Source organism: Balaenoptera physalus (genome assembly GCF_965194825.1).
Source record: "Balaenoptera physalus genome assembly, chromosome: 7".
In the NCBI taxonomy this organism is placed as follows: domain Eukaryota; kingdom Metazoa; phylum Chordata; class Mammalia; order Artiodactyla; family Balaenopteridae; genus Balaenoptera; species Balaenoptera physalus.
In genome coordinates this window covers 22931738-22955438 of record NC_138886.1, presented here as the reverse complement: position 1 = coordinate 22955438, position 23701 = coordinate 22931738, and the positions used below count along the sequence as shown (strand labels likewise).

General features: G+C 38.2%; 1 protein-coding gene and 1 long non-coding RNA gene across 2 annotated transcripts in view; both read right to left on the bottom strand.

The window, feature by feature from the left end:
- Window positions 1-23701, bottom strand: part of SVEP1 (sushi, von Willebrand factor type A, EGF and pentraxin domain containing 1) — a 196701-nt gene that overhangs the window by 159665 nt on the left and 13335 nt on the right. The window contains exons 2-3 of the mRNA XM_082469099.1: window positions 5111-5366; window positions 1709-1885 (exon numbers count right to left, since the gene is read on the bottom strand). Of these exons, the coding sequence (XP_082325225.1) occupies window positions 1709-1885; window positions 5111-5366 (433 nt within the window). The remainder of the gene's footprint in view (window positions 1-1708; window positions 1886-5110; window positions 5367-23701) is intronic.
- On the bottom strand, window positions 12311-23147 carry LOC309664200. The gene is made up of 2 exons (XR_014265673.1): window positions 13144-23147; window positions 12311-12830 (listed from the first exon to the last, which is right to left on the bottom strand). It is a non-coding gene; the product is annotated as an uncharacterized lncRNA (long non-coding RNA).

Sequence of the window (23701 nt, the reverse complement as noted above, 5' to 3'; positions counted from 1 at the left end):
GGCTTGGACGGGAGAGGGAAGGAGGGGGCGTCGGGGAGAGTGCCAAGCTGGGCTGTTCATGAAAGTGTGGGAAGATTCAAGGGGAGGCATTTGGCCAACTCAGAGGCAGTTGGGCAGATCCCACCCTCCCTTTTTTTCTGCTTAAATGAGAAATCCTGCTTGATGGAGTGGGAGCAGGGCCAAGAAAGGAATGATTCTACTGGGCGAGCATGGGATGCTCGGACCCAGGAAGGATGTCCGCCAGCTGGGATCAGGGCCAGTGGTGGGGGGAGGAGAAATTGAGGGAAGAGAGATGAGGAGCAACAAGAATGAAAGCAAGTGTCAGAGGCTGGGATTAGCAGATGCCAACGATTATATACAGCATGGATCAACAAGGTCCTACCGTATAGCACAGGAAACTATATTCAGTATCCTGTGAGAAACCATAATGGAAAAGAACATAAAAAAAGAATGTATATATATGTATAACTGAACCACTTTGCTGTACAGCAGAAACTAACGCAACACCATAAATCAACTATACTTCAATTTAAAAAACAAAGTAAAAGTGAGTAAAAGAAGAATATGAGAAGAAATGTCCCACTAGGAGAAGAAAAGAGAGAAAGCAGGTCAGGTCAAAGACCTGGGAGGTTCACCCCTGGGAGAACCACATTTCTGTGTTATAGAGCAGACCCACCTACCTTCCAAATAGCAGAATGAAATAATGTTCACGTGAAACGAGGAGTGAAAGACCACACCGGACAGTATAAAGTAAACCTACTGCCCCAAAATTCTCCTGGTGGGTATTAATTTCCATAGGAATACATTTTTCCCAAACAGCAAACCATGGAAGAGTTGTAAGTTCTAAAAAACGGGTTACCTTTTAAGTAAAACAGAGCAAACAAAATGCTATCACAGAAAAACCATATAGTACTTCTATGTATTTGATATTTCCTAAAATATAATTTATTTTTTTAAAACAGCTAAAATATAATTTAGAACCCAAGAATCCTAAGTTGTTCTTCTTGTCTTTCTAATATAGTATTAAAAACATGAAGATCCTGTGGTAAGAAAACCTAGAGGAGATAAAATTATAAATGTCGAAGAAGTGAATTCCATTTTGAAGTGATGTCACTTTTAGAGCTTTCTAATGTCCCTTCGTGGAGACTTATGAAGAGCTAAAAGACCATCAGTTACATTTTTTGGTGACAATCCTACAAGTTACATGTGGCCTGAGGACCAGAATCTCACTGGCTGCAATCTCTTACAGAGGCTGAGGCATATTTTGGCGATTTGGCTATTGACTGATTACAAATAAAAGGCCCCAAATCTTCCCCCTTCCTGGATCTGAACCTAGGCTTCAAGAAGCCATTCTTCCTCTTGGAGCTCTGCCCCTACCATGTAAACAAGGCTGGGCTGGCTTCATGGGGTCTGAGAGTCCATATAAAAGACAGTCTAGTAGTCCTAGACAAGCCATTTTAGACCAGCCTCCAGCTAGCTGATCCCCAAACAGGTGAGAGAACTCAGGTAAGATCAGCGGGGCAGCCAACCCTACTCACAGCCAACGACAAATGCTTGAGCCAACACAGCTGAGACCAAAAGTGCTGCCCAACCAATCCACAGACTCATGAGCAGTACCAAATACTTAGTGTTTACCCACTGAGTATGTGGACTGATTCCTGCACAGGAACAGACAACTGATACAGTTACACACAGACCGGGCACTCACCTGTGCATTCGTACTGTAGACCTTTCCCGTAATACCCCTTCTCACAGATGCACTCAAATTGACCCGTGTGTGTCCCACATTTGCAGCTTGCCATCTGGTCACAGCAGTCTTTGCCGGCTTCACACAGATATGAGCAATGCGACATATCCTCTTGAATAAAACTCCCAGAAGGCAGATCTACCAAGCACATATGACAGGGGGTCATTAAAAAAAATGAATAAGCAGTTGAATGTTACATTCTCTCATTACCACAATTGAAGCTCAAGACAGAGAAAATATCTTTTCATTTCCGTCAAATTCCCAACTGCTCCCCACTCCCATCCAAATATGAAGGTGTGTGATTTGCAGGACCACAGACTGGGAATTTGATTCAGCTGGTTAAGCTATTTCAGTCTGGGACCTCTTCATAAGTTCTCAAGGCCAGGCAGGGTCAGGCAGAAATTAAGTAGTTTCAGCGAGGAATCTCCAGATGCAGCAGGAAGTAATGTAGTCGGTCCTCCAGGTCAGTCCCCTGGCTTCCACACCAGCATGAGGTCAGGCAGCAGTAACCAGATTTCTAGAATCCTTGTTCAGATAAATAAATAAAGCTGCAATCCTGACTGCTGTCAAAGGGGGCTGATGGTGAGTTACTGATTTAAGAATAAATACCATTACTTCTATAATGATTTGATTAAAAACTGAAACAATGGCACCACACAAGTTGAATAATAGAACCAGGATCTGGTTTCTCTCTCAATTTTAAATAAATTCTCACTTATGTAAAAGGAGACCATACAGATTATTTGAGCCATGCTCTGAAGTGAGCCATGCTGGGAATTCAACGACACAGGCAGAGCTGTCCTGTTCTGAAAGTGACTTAACGGGGCAGGGTAAGGTTGACTATGGCTTATCAGGAATGATGGCCTAGAATCAGGCACACATTAAGTTCCATTTACCCTGCTGAGGAAGTTCAAAAGTCTTAGCCTAAATTTCAGCACTAGGTCCACAGTTCTAGGCCCAGATACAGTGATAGGCCCACAGTAGAAACTCAAATGAGTGAGTTTCAGCAAGACACATGAACTGCCATCGAATACCCAGAAAGGAGATTGGTGATGGCCTCAGTTATGGAACATCTGTCTCTATGCATTAAGACCCTGAACAATAGACAGGGACAACGTAAAGGGAAGACCTCAGCCCTAAGAGAAAGAGACTTGTACAACCAAGTACCCTATTAAAGCCCCATCTAATAGACCGTGGTGTGGGTACAAGGTCTGCAACATGGGCATCTTGGACTTAGCTCTGAGACACAGGTTTATTTGGCAGTTGAGGGAGCAAGAAAAACGTAGCTATAAGACTGATGCACTGGCATTTAGGTCGGGGAGAGAGATAAGTGAACAAGGTGCATATGTGGAAAGCTATTATTCTGGAAACTACATCTATTGAGAATGGCCACAAACATGGACAGCCTTGAGACCAAAAGTGGATCCATCCAAATTGAAAGTAGTTTCTGCAGACCACAGGTAGAGAGAACAAACTAGTGGTTACCAGTGAGGGGAGGGGCAGTATGGGGGTGAGGGAGTGGAAGGTACAAACTCTTGGGTATAAGATGGGCTCAAGGATGTATTGTACAACACAGGGAATACAGGCAATATTTTGTAATAACTGTAAATTGGAAGTAACCTTTAAAAATTGTATAAAAATAAAAAACTATATATAAAAAAAGAAAGTTGCTTCAGAGAACATGGAGGCAGGAGAAATGAGGTTCACTTCCTTTGCCCCCATCATTTCTCTTCAGTAAAAACAGGATTTTTTCTTATGGAACCTGGAAACTTGATTAGAGTATTACACATTTTAGATTTTAGTATTTTGTAATAAAAGTGATGCCTTCCAAAACTCTGTTGTGATAGGGTAACCAAAATCCTTTCCTTGAAGACTCTGTCCCATCCAGTTTGACTCAACTTGCATTGGGCAGAAGGCCCCCATCCTACAAGGCAGAAGGCCCCCATCCTACAAGACAGAAAGTTGGTAGGACTGGAAATGAGTCCTCTACAACACAGCTAATAACACCCACAATTTCATAATCCCATCTAGTGCAACAGCCCCTCTGTCTTCCTACTCAGCATATCATTTTCCCAGAGAAAAGGAGAAACAAAAAAAGCCCCAGTTACTGAACTTCCGTCATATGCCAAACACTGTGCTGGTGAAATTTAAATATTTTATTTAATCCTCCTGACAAAGCTATTCGGTACATGTTATCATATCTCTATTTTAAAAGTAGAGGAAACTGAAGCTCATAGATGTTAGATAAATTGGCTAAGGTAATAGCCGATGGACAGTTATTGAGAGCTTAGTATAATAAGCTCTCAGTGACTTTTCTAATCACTTTATATGTATTAATCCATTTAATCCTTGGAATAAGCCTATGAAGTAGGTACTATTCTTGTACCCTATTCTATTAACAAGAAATCTAGGGAGTGCAAAAGTTAAATAATTTGCCCAAAGCTACCCAGTTAGTAGGTTGACTAATTGGGAATTTTTGCTCTATCCATAGGTAGCCTGAGATGCTGCTCTAAACTCTTCTGTTGGAACTACAGTAAGGCTGACCCACTTATTTTGAACATCACTAATTGTGAGGAAACCTCATGTTGCCATGATTTGCCCATCAAACTGAATCTTTCATGTGGATACCTGCAAAGATCAAGCCTAATTTGCTCCACGGCTTTGGTCTGAGGCTAGATCCCCATCTCCTCCTCCCAATCTGCACTTTCTCTCCTGGATCACTGCAAGATACATGCCAATACTACACCTGGAAGTTCATCTGACTTAAGTCACCCAACTAAACATCCTTATAAATGGTGCACAAAGAACTCTAATGAATGGATTTACTGATGCTATTCCCTGTCGCTGTCACTGCTCTTCAGTTTATCCATAAGCATATCGATATTCAAACTGTCAGGTCATGAAGTATGTGTTAAGTATTTATTGTCCCTATAATCTTCATGTATATTTCTGGAAACATTCTGGTGAGATTCACTAAGCATGTCTCTGAATGTTTACTTCATCCTTCCAGATAACTGAAGATGAGATGTAAGTCAAGGCTTCCGACTCCGTGTGTGGCCTCAAAACACACCTCAGTTCATTCCACTGATTCTAATGGCTCCAGGTGGGAGCATATGGATATTTTAGTGAAAATATATCACAGTTATTAAAAATCAAAACAAAACAAATACTCCTGTTGCAAGGCCAGAATGTCATCTGTACTTATGAAGTTCAACGCAGCTCATAATACACAAAGAACACATGGCATCACGCTCAGCGAAGACCTCATAGGGCTTGGTACTATCCCCACAGTGGGTTTCAAGAAATCAGCAAGAAGGAAACCCTGTTTAAAGGCACTGCGTTATGCCAGTAGGCTTCCATTACCTTCATGCAACGCTCGGCGGGCTAAAGCCTCAAATTCTTCAAAACTGTGGAGCAGGTAGCAGTGCTCCTCCTTTGGGGTGGAAGCCATGTCATTCAGTTCTCGAATGTTTCCTTGCCATATGCCAAAAGTGAAGATTTCCACTCCAAAATCTCGCAGTGATGCTGCAATGGGTCTTGGATCTCCCCCGTTGGAATATCCATCCGTAATGAGAAATATAACTTTTGTTGAGTTTTCTCTAGAATGACGAAGAATTTGCTGTAATGAAATAGGGCAAGTTAGAATGAGTATGTATCGTGTTGGCCTACTCTGTGCCTCCCTTATTAGGTAAGGGAGTGCTTGTGAAGATCATTAACATTTCACAAGAGTGAGGAATGGAACACTGATCAGTGAGGGTAAAACACAAACAGGCACAGATGAGAGCCTACAATGGTCTTCTCAAAGAACCACAATCATCATCATCACCACCGTCATCATCATCATCACCATAGAGCTTGCTAATTGAGAGCAACAAATGTTTATGGGGACTTCCCTGGCGGTCCAGTGTAAAGAATCCACCTTCCAATGCAGGGGATGCAGGTTCAATCCCTGGTCAGGGAACGAAGATCCCACATGCTGTGAGGCAACTAAGCCCGCACACCACAACTAGAGAAGCCTGTGCACCACAATGAAGAGCCCACGCACCGCAACGAAGACCCAGCACAGCCAAAAAAAAAAAGTTTATGGAATGAATTTGTATTAATATTATCAATTATTGTTAAACTATTTGTATTGATTTTCAGGCTCAAAATATGGACCAAATCTGAGTCTTATGTATCTACTTCCTATCATATTTAGCTAGCTACCCATTTACCTACCTAGCTGAACCACCTCATGATCATACACTAAAAGCTGGACGAGAAGAAAATTTAACAGAACATGTCTTTTCCAGAGTTAATAATGACTCACTTGCCTCCTCTATTTGTTTTTCCACTGCTCCTCCAAAATTGGAGAATTGATTTAATACTTCATCTTTTTTGGACCACCCAGTATTAGCACAAAATCAGCTGTATTTTTGGTGGTGTCCTATTTTCATGAGAAAATACTGATTCACTCAATTTGACAATTGGGCTTTACTGTTTTAGGACAAGTGAGTTATCGTTTATAATGTTATATGCTGTTCCTTCTCTATAGATAAAAGGAAAAAGATGAATCCTTTTTTTTTAAAAAAGTGTATATTCATTGCCACTATGCTTTGTAATGTCATACTGTAAAGGCACAAGAGATCCAATGATGAGTCTGGCTTATAATTAAATTTGCTGTTGTTGCTTTTCATTAGAAATGGGTAGGAAAGGTAAAGAAGCACCAGGGTATATTTTCTGGCAAGTTCTTAGAAGGAATCCAATGTTTCTTAAGCAATGATTCAAGAAATACTACATTCAGAAGAAGAGCAACATTGTAACCTACATTCTGTTAAAGTTAAAAGGAGATATTATGATTTTAAAAATAACTTTGCCTCAATTCATTTTAGAGGACAGGCTCAGCTATAAGACCTAGTTCTCTCATAAGATTCATGCCTGTAGAAAGCATATTTCATTAGTATATAATTAATAGGTATTTATTCTAATTCAATAATTCCTGCTAATTAGTTTCAGAGTTTGTGAGCTAAAGATAAAGCTGTTAAATCCGAATTTAAAGACAATTAAATTAAACTAAAAGTTACTCTGGAAAACATCTGGAAAGCCAGCAATTTGAGAAAAGGTATTCAAACACTTCATTCCACTTCTTCTCGAAAACCAAGTGAAATAAAGGAAAACAAACAGTGCGGAAGGACCGTACTGAAGACAGGAACGGAGGGCAGGTGTATGTGGCAGAATAACATGAGATATTAATGGCTCTTAAAGCTTAAAAAGCTGCCCTCTTGATGAATGACAAGAAGATCTGGGATGAATACTTGGTATGTGTGAGATATTTCCTCACTCCAGACAAGAAAAGAACCTCTGAATGGCTATCATCAAAAAGAACAGAAGTAACTAATGCTGGTGATGATGTGGAGAAAAGGGAACCCTTGTACATTGCTGGTGGGAATATAAATTGGTGCAGCCACTGTGGAGAACATTATGGAGGTTGTTCAAAAATCTAAAAATAGAATTACCATATGATCCAGCAGTCCCACTCCTGGGTATATATCTGAAGAAAACAAGAACACTAATTTGAAAAGATACCTGAACCCCAATGTTCACAGCAGCATTATTTACAAATGCCAAGATATGGAAGCAGCCTAAGTGTCCATCAAAAGATGAATGGATAGGGGCTTCCCTGGTGGCGCAGTGGTTGAGAGTCTGCCTGCTAATGCAGGGGACACGGGTTCGAGCCCTGGTCTGGGAGGATCCCACATGCCGCGGAGCAACTAGGCCCGTGAGCCACAACTACTGAGCCTGCGCATCTGGAGCCTGTGCTCCACAACAAGAGAGGCCGCGATAGTGAGAGGTCCACGCACTGCAATGAAGAGTGGCCCCCGCTTGCCACAACTAGAGAAAGCCCTCGCACAGAAACGAAGACCCAACACAGCCAAAAAAAATTAACTAATTAATTTTAAAAAAATAATAAAAAATGTGCAGTGAAAAAAAAAAACAAAAAACAAAAAAACTGCTGATCCCAACCCCACTTCACACCAATTAAAAACAGAATTTCTAGGCATGAGGCCCAGGCACTGGGTTGGAAAAAAAAAAAAAAAAAAAAAGATGAATGGATAAAGAGGATGTAGTATATATACACAATGGAATACTACTCGTCCATAAAAAAGAACGAAATTTTGCCATTTGCAGTAACATGGATGGATTTGGAGGGCATTATGCTAAGTGAAAGAAGTCAGACAGAGAAAGACAAATACTGCACGGTATCACTTATTATGTGGAATCTAAAATGTACAACAAACTAGTGAATATAACAAAAAAGAAGCAGACTCATAAATATAGAGAACAAACCAGTGGTTACCAGTGGGGAGAGAGAGGGGAGGGACAATATACGGGTGAGGGAGTGGGAAGTACAAACTATTGGGTACAAGATAGGCTACAAGGATGTATTGTACAACATGCGGAATATAGCCAATATTTTGTAATAACTGTAAATGGAGTGTAACCTTTAAAAATTGTTTAAAAACTAAAAAAATAATTAAAAAAAGAACCTCTGAGGAGAGGGAGAGAAAGAGGAGTTAGGGGAGAAGGAGAGATTTTAGATGTTGCTGTGAGGCGCTGTGCTCTACACCAATCCCTCCACACCCCCCAACTCGGTCACCGTAGGAGCGATGACTGACATTCCTTTATAGGGATGGGTATAGGGATCCATGAGTCCTCTTTCCATGTGGATACTTGGGATAATGGTTAAGTCCCACAGAAGTGCTGCTGGTCACAGTGACATGGGGCAATAGAATATAACTATGTGGGATGTTCAAGGGGAGTGGGAAGTACAAGACCTGATGAGTCTTGTGTATTCCTGGAGAGGCTTAGGAGAGAGAGTTGGTGCAATATGAAGACTCCTAGGGAGTTTTGCAATATTAAGGATGTGGGAGTGGCTGACAGCATTGACCATGAGAGCTATGTCTCTCTCAGGCAATATCAACATGAAGAAATCCTGGAAGCCCCAGGAGATTGCTGCACCAAGGGTGGCAAAGCTGACAAAACCATATGCAGATGACCAAGGATGATCATCATGACCACTGATGAGAGAACTGAGACAATTCCAGATGATGGACATGCAGGGAATGTCAGAGCTGAGAGGTGGACATCCACTCCCTTGCTGCAGCTTTGCAGAAGCTCCAAAGTTTAGACTCAACTAGAGGGAGAAACGGAAGAGGGAAACATTCCTGAAGGTGGCTCAGTTTTCAAAATTGAAGCACTTGAGAAATTTCTGATTTTGAATTTGCTTGGAAGTACCTGGATGGAGTTTTCTCTCATCGGGTGGATTGGAGCCTCAAAATAGAAATGACAGTTAGTATTAGAAAAATAAAGAATTTTTAAAAAATCTTAATTGGCAGATAGTGAAATATGTTCTTTTTTTACAAACACAGCTTCTCTTACTGATGGAACCTTGTGATATCTTGGAAAACAGGTAGAAAAAAGTCTTTTGGAACTCCGACAACCCCACCTTATTTAGAGGGAGAGGCAAAGGCTAGAGATGAAGGGCAGGGGGAGAGAGAAGGCGGTCACTTGATTCAACCTCTTTGCAACACAGCTCAAAGATATTCCGAGGTGACAAAGGCAAGGACTTCAGACAGAAACCTAGTCTTCTCCCCACATGTAACTTGCTTGAAGGCAGATATTTTTGTCTAGTTCTTCAATTCTTAATTCTCAAAGTTTAGCACAGCACTTGGGAAACAGTACACACTCAATAAATATTAGCCAATAAATAGCAGCCCATAATGCAGCCAGTGCTCAGGCCAAAAACCTTGGAGTCACCCTTATCTCTCTCTCTTCTTGTATACTGCTTTAGAAAGCTTCCCCTCCCCAAGTCCATTAAAATATTCTTTTCTCTAATACTTCTGTTTTGTAAAAATTATTAAATCCATACATTTTTCTTTGATGTGAAATAGATACTCCCTTTACTTTTATCCAACTTCATAAGCAATTTTCTTCCCTGGTTAAAGTCTCTTCATTCTGTTTTATTGACTTACTTGCTGATTCATGGCCAACGCCACATAGTTTGGTTACCATACCGTCATAGTATTTTTTTTCATATCTGGTAGGGAAACTCTAACATCCTTTTATTTTCTCTTTTAAAATGTTTGTAGTTAACCTTGAACATTCTCCTTTCCAATTGAGCTTGAGAGTCAGCTTATCAAATTCTTCATTAATTTTTTTTTTCTATCTAACCATTTGATCCAGCAATTCCACATCTAGAAATCTAGAGCAGATAAACTCTAGGATACACTGGAGAGTTGCTTGAGTACGTTGGTCTTAAGTGAGCAGTGGGAATAAACAGAATGTGTGTGTGTGCTGTATGTTGTATAGTTTTGCACAAAAAAAGATTAAGTTTTCTTTTTGTGCCTTTATTGTCCTTCAGACACAAACAAATACCATTTTGGAATATTAATCTTCACTCCTGTCAATAACATTCCTTAACATCCAGGTTAGGATTTGCAGAGATTTCTGGTTGTACTACTCATTATGTACAAAACACTTTAAGCTGTGATTCTATTTTTCTTCTCTTCTTGCAGAGAACTACTGAGTATTTACAGGAACCATTATATCTGTTGGCAAGACAATATATTAAGCTTAAAATAGTAAGAAGAATAGCAGGACTAGTAGTCCAAGCAAAGAATTACACAAGATCTGGGTTTGGAATGCACTTTAAGGATAGAGCAGGGAATGGATGATTTACTGAAAATAATCTACCCCCCTCCCCCAATCTCTGTGCTTCATCATACTTGAATAAGAACATAATTCAATAAAAACATTTTTTTCATCCCACAGATCTAAGAAGTAAATAGAGCTGTGGTAATGTTGGTGGAATGTGGTAGAGGACCAACTCTTGATTCTCCTCTTACTGTTCCTGAAATAGTTTACATCATCTGCAATCCTTTGAAAGGCATTTAAGAAATAGAATTTTTTGGTCCAGAATACTGAATGAGGCAAACCCTTTGTGGCCAACAAAAAACTTGACATGAACTTTGTATAGCAAAAGGTTATCACCATCTGTATTGCATCAAGCCTCTGATTAGCTTGTATAAATATCTGGCAGAGGAGTAAGCTCCCCTTGTCCAGTAAGAGTCATTAGAATGATAAAAATGCAGGGTTGTGTAACATTGTTCTAACACCCGAGATCCATCACCATTACACAAGACTGCAGTCCCCCTCCCCACACCCTCCAAGTCAGGCCACAAGGGAACTGTTTTGAAAAATGATCTTGAAAGAAAAACAGAGGTTACAAGAAAGCTGACATAGGGACAATATTTGCCCTTGGGCTCCATTAATTAAACTACATGTAGATATAATACCAACCTCAGCACAACCTTAGCTGCAATTACCCACTGTGGACAACTTCGAATGAGGATAGTAACTACAGAAACTCATAAGTCATCTTTTAACATTTTTGATTTTGTGAACTGATACCTATTGTGACTCTATCAGAGCCACTTTCCTCCAGGAGGCAGAAAACTAGTGAATTATGCCAGTGTTTCAACTTGTTTCCCACAAATGTTTTTTTTCATGTTAGGGAACATTAAGTACAAACAATTCACCATAGGGAATGTAAGTTGGTACAGCCACTATGGAAAACAGTATGGATATTCCTCAAAAAACTAAAAATAGAGTTGCCATATGATCAAGCAATCCCACTCCTGGGCATATTTCCAGACAAAACTATAATTCAAAAAGATACATGCATCCGTATCTTCATAGCAGCACTATCTACAATAGCCAAGACATGGAAACAATCTAAATGTCCATCGATAGATGAATGGACAAAGAAGATGTGGTGTGTATATATCACATACAATGGAATACTACTCAGCCATAAAAAAGAATGGAATAATGCCATTTGTAGCAACATGGATGGACCTAGAGATTATCATACTAAGCAAAGTAAGTCAGAAAGAGAAAGACAAATACCACAGGATATCACTTATATGTGGAATCTAAAATACAACACAAGTGAACCTATCTATGAAACAGAAACAGACTCACAGACACAGAGAACAGACTTGTGGTTGCCAAGGGGGAGGAGGGGTGGGGGAGGGATGGATTGGAAGTTTGGGGTTAGCAGATGCAAACCATTATATATAGAATGGATAAACAACAAGGTCCTACTGAATAGCACAGGGAAGTATATTCAATATCCTGTGATAAACCATAATGGAAAAGAATTTTTAAAAGAATATGTATATATATATGTATAACTGAATAACTTTGCTGCACAGCAGAAATTAATACAACATTGTAAATCAACTATACTTCAATTTAAAAAGAGACACCATAAGCTACTTGTAATACTTTCCTCATTCTTCAAATTCCAAAATTTCACCAAGCTTCATCTGCTATTTAGTTAATGTTTTTAATTTGAATACTCAAATATTCTTCAGTTCAAGGAATGTTTATTGCTTTACATTTGTGACTAGTATATCTGGGAAAAGAATATATTCATATTCTTATATATTCAGATGAATATATATATATATATTCATCTGTTGGTTCATCATTTTCTGGACATATTCTATTCTTTTTTCATTTTTACCTCATTCTACTTCCTTCCAAATTGGGTGGAAATGTCTCAAGCTTTTCTTCCATATCACTGGTTTTACACAGTGTTTCTCTTCCCTTCTACTTCCAATTAAGAATTAATCCTGGACCTAGAGATTATGATACTAAGTGAAGTAAGGAGACAGAGAAAGACAAATACCATATGATATCACTTATATGTGGAATCTAAAAACATGATACAAATGTATTTATTTACAAAACAGAAACAGACTCACACACATAGAAAACAAACTTATGGTTACCAAAGGGGAGGGGGGGAAGGGATAAATTAGGAGTTTGGGATTAAAATATACACACTACTATATATAAAACAGATAAACAACAAGGACCTACTGTATAGCACAGGGAACTATATTCAACAACTTGTAATAACCTATAATGGAAGAGAATCTGAAAAAGAATAGATATATAACAGAATCACTTTGTTGTATACCAGAAACTAACACAACATTGTAAATCGACTATACTTCCTATTTAAAAAAAGCACCTTAGGGTTTCCCTGGTGGCACAGTGGTTGAGAGTCTGCCTGCCAATGCAGGGGACACGGGTTCGAGCCCTGGTCTGGGAAGATCCCACATGCCGCGGAGCAACTAGGCCCGTGAGCCACAACTACTGAGCCTGCGCGTCTGGAGCCTGTGCTCCGCAACAAGAGAGGCCGCGATAGTGAGAGGCCCGCGCACCGCGATGAAGAGTGGCCCCCGCTTGCCACAACTAGAGAAAGCCCTCGCACAGAAACGAAGACCCAACACAGCCAAAAATAATAAATAAATAAATTAATTAATTAAAAAATAAAAAAGCACCTTAAAAATCGCCTAAAAATTGTCACCTTAAAAAAAAGAGAATTAATCCTGGCATTGCATTTATTTTTCTTTTTACAATACTTCTTTGTTTCACACAGTTTTCTCTTTATTCCCTTTAGCTTCTCAGCCAGTTTTGTTTTCCTTTCAGTCCTTTGTTTATTTCATTTCTCATCACCATTTCAGTGTTTTATTTACCTATGGTAAGTGCACATAATAAATGCTTTCTAGGATTTAGTTCTGTTTTTCACAGTGAATTCCTAAACTTTATCTGTACCTTACATTCTATCTTTACTTTATTTAGCAAAAAAATTTCAAAGAAGCCAGATAGGAGTTTTGTGTCTTCCTTTTTCCTCACCCATGAATGAAATGGTATATCCAGTGAAAGTGTTTGCAGCGAACAATCAACAAGTGGGTAAAATTAGTGTTGGAATACATGGCTATAACATTTGCTATTATTATTATTGATAAAACAAATCGAAAACCTACCCAAGTGATCAGTGAAGAGGGTTAAAAATAAACCACACACTGTGTCTGGAAACAGAGAGTCTAAGTAAGCATTGTCCAATAGAACTTTCTGTGATAAGTGACATGTTATCTGCTCTGTTCAATAGAGTAGCCTCTAGGCACATGTGGCTACTGAACACATGAAAGGAAGCTATTGCAACTAAGGAAGTGAATTCATAACTTTGTGTAATTTTAATTAATTTAAATTTAAATAGCCACATCTAGCTAGTGTCTACCATACTGGACCATGCAGGTCAAACTAGATATAGCCTTGTCCCTGGAGGGAAAAACACAAAAAGTCTAAGCAGGCCCATAAAAATATTCTGTCAACTCAAGAACTGCAAAATCAACTTGAAGATTTGGAAGAATACAGAATTTAATACTGAAATAAGAAGAAAGTAATGCAATAGAATGGTACTTGCATCACTAGGATTTAGAAAGCCATAGCGTCTATGAAAACAGGAACTGAAAGCCACAGAAAGAGAGCAGGCTAAGAAGAAAACAGAGATGTGCAGGAGGAGAGGGACTGGGTAAGAAGAAAAAATGCCAGGAAACCAAAAAGGCAATGAAAGACAGAAATACACCTTGGTGGTAGTGAGATAAAATGTCAGAAATCCAAACTAAAAAAGTTTATTAGTACAAATTTATAGTAAAAAGCTGCTGACTAACTTCATTTATAAACATAAATGCACAATTCCAAATAAATACTCCCAAACTGAATTCAAATGATATTCAAAACAGAGAAAGACAAATATCATATGATATCACTTACATGTGAAATCTAAAAAAATGATACAAATGAACTTATTTACAAAACAGAAATAGACTCACAGACATAGAAAACAAACTTATGGTTACCAAAGTGGAAAGGGGGGAAGAATAAATTACGAGTTTGGGACTAGCAGATACAAACGACTATATACAAAATCGGTGAACAACAAGGTCCTACTGTATAGCACAGGGAACTATATTCAATATCGTGTAATAACCTATAATGGAAAAGAATCTGAAAAAGAATAAATAAATAAATAAATATATATATATATATATATATATATATATATATATATATATATATATATATATAAAACTGAATCACTTTGCTGTACACCTGAAACACTGTAAATCAACCATATTTCAATAAAAAATAAAAATAATGTGAATCTAAATAAAAAAATAAGATCCAAAAGATCTTTCTCCTTTATTCAATAAGGTTCATTCCTCATATGCAAAAGTAGATTAAAATTGTCTTTTGCTATAACACAACACAATCGTTGTGCCAATTAAAAGAAAATAATAATCCAAGTACTAAAAAGGCATTCAATAAAATTAAGTTTTGCTTTTTTATGAATGAAAATTAGAAATAAAAAGATACTCAGTAATATGATAGAGTATCTATCTCAAAGCAACACTGCAAAATCATGCTCAACTGTGAAGACTCAGCATAATTCCCAATTAGATAAGGAGCAAATCAGCAATTCTAAGTATTTTCACTCTTACTTAAAATCCTTTTGCAATTTCTAGCTAAGGCAATAAGACAAAACCATAATTAGTACTGCATTCCTTAGAGTTTCTGCTCTGTCTCAAAAAATCAAAATTAGAAAGCAAGGGACAAACTGGAAAATATATTCATCGTGCTTGTCAAATAGAGTATTAAGGTCCTTAAAATATAAAGAACTTTTACATATCTCTAAAGGAAAAGAATGAGAAAAACAACAGAAACATAGATGTTTGAACAAAACAAAGACAAAAAAAAAGGAATTCTATTTGTCAGAAAATATGAAAAACATTTAACTTCACTAACAACCAAAATAATGTAAGTTCAATAATAGAAATACTATTTTTTCACTTCTCAAATGGTCAAAGTTTTTTTTTAAGGTAAAAGTTGTAAAATACGTGGGGAAACAGTTACCTCTACTGGAAATGCCACCTGGACTGTTAATATTTGGGAGTACAGTGTGACAAAGTGACCATAGCCTCAAAAATTTCATGTGATTTGAACTACAATTCTACATCTAAGAATATCTTAAGGAAATAACCATGGATACACATAAAAAGTGATCAAAAGGATGAATATCCTAGAATAATTTGCAAAATAGAAAATGGAAACAATATAAAATTGCAACAATAGGTTACTGGTTAAATAAATTACAGGGCAATCATGAAATATCCTTATAATAATAATACTGAATAATATTAAATGTAAAAAGTAGGTAACCAAAAACAATGATTTTTTTACATTAGTGTGCATGTGTGTGTAAATGTATTCAATACTACATGTATGCGCACGTGTGTATGAGTATGACTAACAGCATGTACCTCAAAATGTTGACTATCTCTTGGTAGTATATTTACAGGGTTTTATTTACCTCTATTTTGTCCTTTTATATCATTTCCAAATTTTCTCTTTCTCCTTCATCTATTCTTCCTCTACGAAACGTCACGTGAACTCAGAACTTTGAGTCTCACCTATAAACTAATGACTCCTAAATCTATGCCAAATAAACTCAAACTCCCAATGTGAAGTTCCAGCAGCCCAGTGGACACCTCTGCCTAAATGTGCCATATGTCCCTCAAACTCAATTTATCCTCACCATGCACAAGTAAGGTTTCCTTCCTTCTGTTTTTAAAACAGGTCAACTATGGTACCATAATCTATCCCACCTTATAAATCTGCAATCTCGTAGTAATCTATGATGCCTTCTTTCTAATCTATCACCTTCAGTAACCGATCCAGACCTATACATTTCACCTCTGAACTATCTACGAGTCTCACGATTGAATTGCCCCAGCCTTGGTTTAGGTACAGGATATTGGTTCTGTCTGGATTATTGAAAAACACCAGTTGTTTTCAGCATCTCTAGCTGAAGCTGCTCTTCTTTCAAATCCACTGTCTGACCTGCCATCCAACTTATCTTTCTGAAATACTGATCTAATCATGTTTAAAATTTCCAAGATTTCCCCTCCATCTACAAAATAAAGCCTAAATTTCTTTACAAACCCTTTTATCACCTCGTCCTAAATAACACTTCCAGTCACATCCCTTATCCCATCCCTATCTCCTACTTCCCCAACCTACTTCTTACACCATATGCTCCCTACACCATTCTATTCAGAGGTTTTGAAACACACCATGCTTTCCTTCTGTTTGCTCTACCTGGAAATTAACAACTCTTTCTTATCTCCCACTATGTCTACCTCCACTTTTACCAGTTCTTCAAAATCCAGATCAAAGTTCATCTCCTCATTGAAACTTTCCCAAGTATTAAATCCACCTCAATGCCCCCCACTACACACCAACCCCATCATACTTATAGTTGACACTTATATATCTGGCCATATCCCAAGCTAGCAAGATACTCAATGGCAAGGTTGACTCATATTTTTATTCTAGTGAAGATCAAAAAATAACTATGAAATAAGTGGATGAAAGAATAAACAAGTAAATGCCTTAATTTTCATTAGATATGTGTCCAACATGCAGAATAAACTAATAAATTCTAGGCCAAAACTTCTGTTGCAGTAATCTCGTCATGCAATTGTGAAATGAAAAAATCTTACAAATGTTACATTTAAACTTATTTCACCAAACCTATATTGAGCTTCTATTATATACCAAGCATTGTGCTAAGGATTTTTAATCGTACTACTTGATGATACAACAGAAACATTCACTAAAAACAAACAAGCAAGAAGTAAAACAATGACAAAAGTACAACTGGAAAGAGTATTCTGCAGTAACTCAGCTTTCCTATTTATATTGTAATATCAAATCAATTATATTTAGTATGTCTTATTTATTTTAAGCATTTACTCAGGCTTTCTAGACTGAAATTCTAGAATGAAAAAAGAATGTTGGCTTGAGTAACATTTGGGCTATTTTTTACAGTCTAGCCAAATCAGAAAAGAACCAGAGGGTCGAAAAAGAACTTAATCTCAGATTTATGGTCACAGAGTTTCTCCACCCACGTACATGCTTTAGTTATTAAACACAGACACAAAACATTCTGAAGTGGACCCACTGGAACAGTACATCAAATTGGGAAATGATGTGCACGGGAGTTGATGAGTAGCAGACTTAATCCAGACTGTAAAAAAACAACAGAATAAACATGCAAAAGACCAAACAGTCTTCCAATAATGCCAAGTTCCACCATCCGTTCTAGAAACATGCCAGGAATAAAGAAAATCTGGAGAGCAAAAAATGAAGTCATCGGAATCCAAATGACAATGAAAGAGGGCTAAATGACATGTCACTCAAACTGCTAATTTACAACAAAATAATAAAATAAAATTCAAATTTATGATTAATATTGTTGTCAATCAATTTATAAAATGATTTCAGCTAACATGTTAAATGTCTATACAGTATGACCGAGTAGCAGCCCATAAAGTCAAAGGTATTAGGGAGTCTGCTCAGGTGCTTCACATCAAGTGGTCAAAGGAGAAAGTAACCTCAAATGATACTTGGGTATCAGTTTATGGTTTTACAAATGACTTAGGCAAAGAATACAGGGGCACTTCCTTAATATGACAGAAAGAGCTATTGTAAACCAATGGGCAAAAACATGCTTGAAACAGTCTCATTAAATTTAATAACAAAGCTAGACTGTCCCATCACTTCTATGTGGAAAGTCTAGCTAATATGATGAGGCAAGGAATGGAAATGAATAAACCAAAAATTTCCGATGAAACAGAATTAAATAAAAAGGAAATACTGAGAGATGTTGAGAAAGAGGTACGCACAAGGGTTAATGTTTTAATTGCAAAGTTCTGTAGCGACAACTGACTGGTAATATTTAAAAATTCAATTGTGATAAACTTGAAGGGTAATTTCAGGAGAATTTTATTGTATGGGGAAATTTTCAATATGAAGCTTTAAAAATAAAACTTAAAAAACATACTTCTACTACATATTTATACATAATTATATATGTACTCACACATAGAAAAAAAGAGTAAAAAACAAAAACTAGAATAGTTATATTTTTGTTTCACCTAAAACTATTAATTGGTCTATTATTTACATAATAAGGAAAAGAAGCAAAAGTTATTTTTAAAGAAACACATGCAAACTCCTCCTCACACTGATGGGATTCCTCTGGTTCCCTGTGTATAGTCCTACCTCTATTCCCTACCCACTGGGAAAAAAATTCTACTCTCTCAGAGCTCTCTGCGCCTGAGTCCAAATTTCCAGGAGACAGAATATAAATGATCCATCTCAACTACTGGATCACCACCCTCCGTCCATCCAGAATGGGACAACCTCTACAGGTGGGCAAAGGATTGAGGAGGAGGATGGGTGTGGCTCTTGGGGAAAATGGTTGTTGATTGACATGGACCACAGAAGAAATGAGCTACAACGGAAAGGAAGAATTTAATGCTATGCCTAGACTTATCCAGCAGAAAAACTGCTTTGGAAACTTATCAGGTCAAACTGTCCTTCCAAAAAAGCACCAAATGTTAGGAAACATGGTGTATAGACTGGAAGAATTCAAGTGTAAAAATATAACTGAGAAAGTAGAAACACATTATTTTTTTTTCTTTGTATTTATTTATTTATATTATTATTTTTTAACATCTTTATTGGAGTATAATTGCTTTACAATGGTGTGTTAGTTTCTGCTTTATAACAAAGTGAATCAGTTATACATATACATATATCCCCATATCTCCTCCCTCTTGCTTCTCCCTCCCACCCTCCCTATCCCACCCGTCTAGGTGGTCACAAAGCACCGAGCTGATCTCCCTGTGCTATGCGGCTGCTTCCCACTAGCTATCTGTTTTATGTTTGGTAGAGAAACACATTATTGATGATTCAAAGCTGTCAGGAAAGAAACTATGTCTTCTTACCAGGTATTTCAATAGTAACTCTGAAGGAAAAGTTTAGCAGGAGTTTAGAATATACAAGACACAGAGAATCTAACCATCATATTGTAAATATTTGGGATTCAGGAACAACACAACTTTTCAAAAAGCCGGATGTATTTCAAATCAAGTGTACTGACACAGGGGAGATTCAAAGAGGGTGGAGGTTGAGTGGAGGTTCTCAGTTCATGAACTTATTGTGTACGTTGTTATAATTATCCTAAATTTATCAAAAACCACATTTAATTGTGACATTTATTAGCATTCCAAATAAACGACACTTGGAAGTTTATTTTGTTTTCCTTTTGTTTCCTTTGTTTTGTTTTGTATTTTAGTTTCTATGAATGACTATATTAATTGCCATTATAGGGCAAAAGATTCTGTGTATCATGTTTTTTAAAAAAACTGAAATTAGACCCCAAACAATTTAGGGTTGAGTTTGCACAGATTAGAAGACTTATTATATGTATATACTTAAATTATCAATCAATGACTGTAGTAATCTTTACATCCATCATCATTCAAACATGCTGACTTTTAAAATTACTATAATACAGTCTCTAGTGAATTAAACAATTCTTATCATTTAAATACATGCTTACACCTAGAACAGTGACAGTGTTCCTTAAATATGCACTGGATATATAAATGAATCTAGTTCATTACCTAAGGTACTTGAAGAAAGATTTTTCTAAGCATTGAGGATCATGGAGCCGATTGCTAAAGTGAGATTTTCTTATCTGAAGAAAATACTAAAATAGCCATAATGGAGATATTTTTCTTTTGTGAAATGGAATGGCATATAAAAAAACAGGAATGTTATGATGCAGGGGAACACTGAGTATCCCAGATCAGGATAAACTGAATTTAGTTGGAAGACCAAGTTTTATACCGAGGTTTGGCATGTAAATTTATAAACTTAAGTTTACACTGTATGACATTTTGAGACATGGACGAGAAGTACCTAGGACTAAAAAATAGTAATTTTGCTTGAGTCACATTTTCATTTCAACAAAAGATGTGAGGCTGAGTGTTGACCTTGGATTAGAGGAACTGAAAAACTCAGAAAAGTAGATAAATAAAGAGGACAGAGGCAGATGTGTTGCAAACAGGAGATACAATCTCCCACTGCTTCAGTGGCTTGGTCTCTGCAAGGATTGGTGGAGACATCTGTTAAGATACCCGAGGTGGGAGACGCTGGCCAGTGTAATTATACTGTATAAAAATGGCATAAACAACAAGGTCCTACTGTATAGCACAGGGAACTGTATTCCATGTCCTGTAAAAAGCCATAATGGAAAAGAATATGAAAAGAAGGTATATATATATGCATAACTGAATCACTTCGCTGTACAGCAGAAATTAATACAACATTGTAAATCAACTACACTTCAATAAAATAAATTTTTAAAAAATGGCATCTGAGAGGCAATTCCCTGTACTGAGTGGGGGTGAAGGGGATGGGGGCTAAAGATCATCACTTGGGATTATCAGATGCTTTACAGAGTGTCCACTCAAATGACATTCCCCAAATGTTCCCTCCTCTTAGTCCTGTGTCTGTTCTACTTGGTCTTCTGTGTGGGCACCCACATACTCAAGTCCCCCTCACGGCTGCCCTCTCTGCCTCGTCTTTGCAATGAACTTCATTGCTGAGTATGTATCAGTGGGTCTTGCACTTACTGGATCCTCTAATAGAGCACAGAGGCAGTATTACATGGGGGTTAAAAGTTTAGACTTTGGCCCAGACTGCCTGGATTTGAAATCCAGTACACCTTGACTTATCAGCAGTGTCACTTTGGTCAAGTTACTTACGTTCTCTGTGTCTCAGTTTCCTCATCCGTACTTGGGAAATAATAATAAACAACCTAACTGAGGACACTTTTCTGTTGTAAGAGTTTAATGAATTCATATAGGGGGAGTGCTTAGCGTGGGACCTGACAAGTAGCGATTACTCACTACCATTATTCGTAAAAGAAACTTTTAACGTGTTGCTAGACTATATCCATCAAGTAGGTAAACCAATGACAATGAAACCAATATTTCATTTGAAGCGGTGAATGAAAATAAGTCATCATATTTGTGAAGGCTGACAAGATACGTCAGGGGATTAGGGAAAATTATGACTCTATAACCAAAACCCATACAACTCCACCTGAGCCGAGAAGGGGGTGATGATGCCCCAGGTAGAGGAACAGAAAAAGAACCACTCGAACCTGTCCTGTTGTGAGGATGCCATTACAGAAGTGGTTAAAGGGCGGTGCTGACAGTGATATGGAGAGAAGACATGAATTTAAAACCTCAGATGCCTGCACGTTCTCTTTTGAACTCATTGGATGTTCTCTCTAGAGGTGCTGTGGGGTTTGCCTCCTGGACCAGATTTAGGGGAAAAAGGTAAGAATTCACGCCTAAGATTCTACTCAGCACTTTATATTTCTCCCCTGGGAAAAGCGGTCTAAAGGGTGAATTTGCTAAAATTATTATAACCTATCATTTAAGAAGCCAAGCATCCACTGGATATTCCTTTAAGAAGATGTCATAGCCATCCCTGTTTTAGTTAGAAATCATAGAAGCACAATACTATCTTTGATATACTAAAGTTAAAAATACTGAACACTAAGGTTATAATAAATATCATTTCCTAGGTCCTACAGGAGATATAAAGTCAAATAAGATGTGATCTCTGTCCTCAACAAGCAGAGGGTAGACAGACATCACCCAGACAACAAGTGCTACAAAAGAGTATGTACCATGTTTCCCTGTAATTTCCCAACATAATTAGGTAACTCCCGCCAGTATTTCCCCACATTTGGGAAAATATCAAATAGGTGAATACAGATTACACTGCAAAATTTCCGAAAAGAACTGTACTGCTGGGACTTCAGCTACCTCTGCCTCCTAGATTCTGATATTGGGCCTCATACCTTGAAACCACAGGAGAAACAGGAAATTTCAAAAGAGGAAAAAGTGAAAGGTGATAGAGGAAAAGTCATTGGTGCTTCCTGTGTTTGTGGACTGACAATCTCTGGCCCATGTTCAGATCCCACTTCTGGTAGTACACCCAGTAACTTCTCCCTATGCCAGTTGTCTGTTTAGCAGGCAATAAAGTGACGCAAGCCCAGTTCGTTTCCTTGTTCTCTTTCCCCTATGGAAAAGTCACGCACCCTTGCTTTGCCAAATGTTGGCAGGGCAGGCTGTTCCTCTGAGGCCCCTTTCTGCCTGCAACACTCGACCCTGTCAATAACGCCCCGTCCCATATCCCAGCATCTGTATCTCTTTGTCTGAGGGCTTCCTTTGGAGACCACTCTATTCACTTGCAGGGGAGGTGAGAGTGGCAGAGAATTAATGCTCTCCAGAGAGCGGCCCCCAACAGTGACTGATGAGAGTAGGTCTATAAATGCCCCCAGATCCCTCTCTGCTGTGCTCATTCAAAGTCTTGAATTCCACCCCCGGCTCCTAGTGGGATTAAGCACAAATTACCTTTCCTGTAATTGTTGGTTCCCTTCCTGTCTCACATCCTGACTCTCCTAGCAATGTTTACTAGGTTTGTTTACCTCCCAAACAAGCTACTTGCACTCGAATCCTCATCTCAGTTCCGCTTCAGGCAGAGCCCAAACGGAGACACTGGCTCTGTCTCTGGCCCAAGTAAATTTCCAACCAGTACAGAGAATGCTGGTCTCCCCTTCACTTAGCTGTTGGAAGGGGAGAGTCCTCTACGAGGGCCAGGAGAGATCAGCCTTTCAGTAGGAACTCTGCTCTCCCCAAAGGCAAAGATCCCAATGCCTGCTCTGTTTCTGGGTCTCAGTTTTTCCCTTGTTTCTCAGCCCTCTGATGGTATAAACTAGAGTAGGGTGCCAGGCGGGGGCTGAGCGGGACGGCTGACTGTGTAGGGCCCGCTCTGCACAGTATCCATCCATTTCCTCTGAGGGAATGTATCAAAGTTGTTGGTGGCGCTCTTTAAAATGTGGAATATTCAGCGCTCATTAGTTTAAGCCACAGGTCCCAGTGCCAAATCTGAGACCACAGTGAAAGTCCTACATCACGCCCTGCTGCCGATGAGTACTTAAAATGCAGATTTTTACTACTGATTAGCTACAAATAGCCCAAACTTTGGTATCTTTATTGCTAGAAACTTCCAACAATAACTGCCTGAAATCACCACTTTGGGAGCAACATTTAAAAGCCAAGC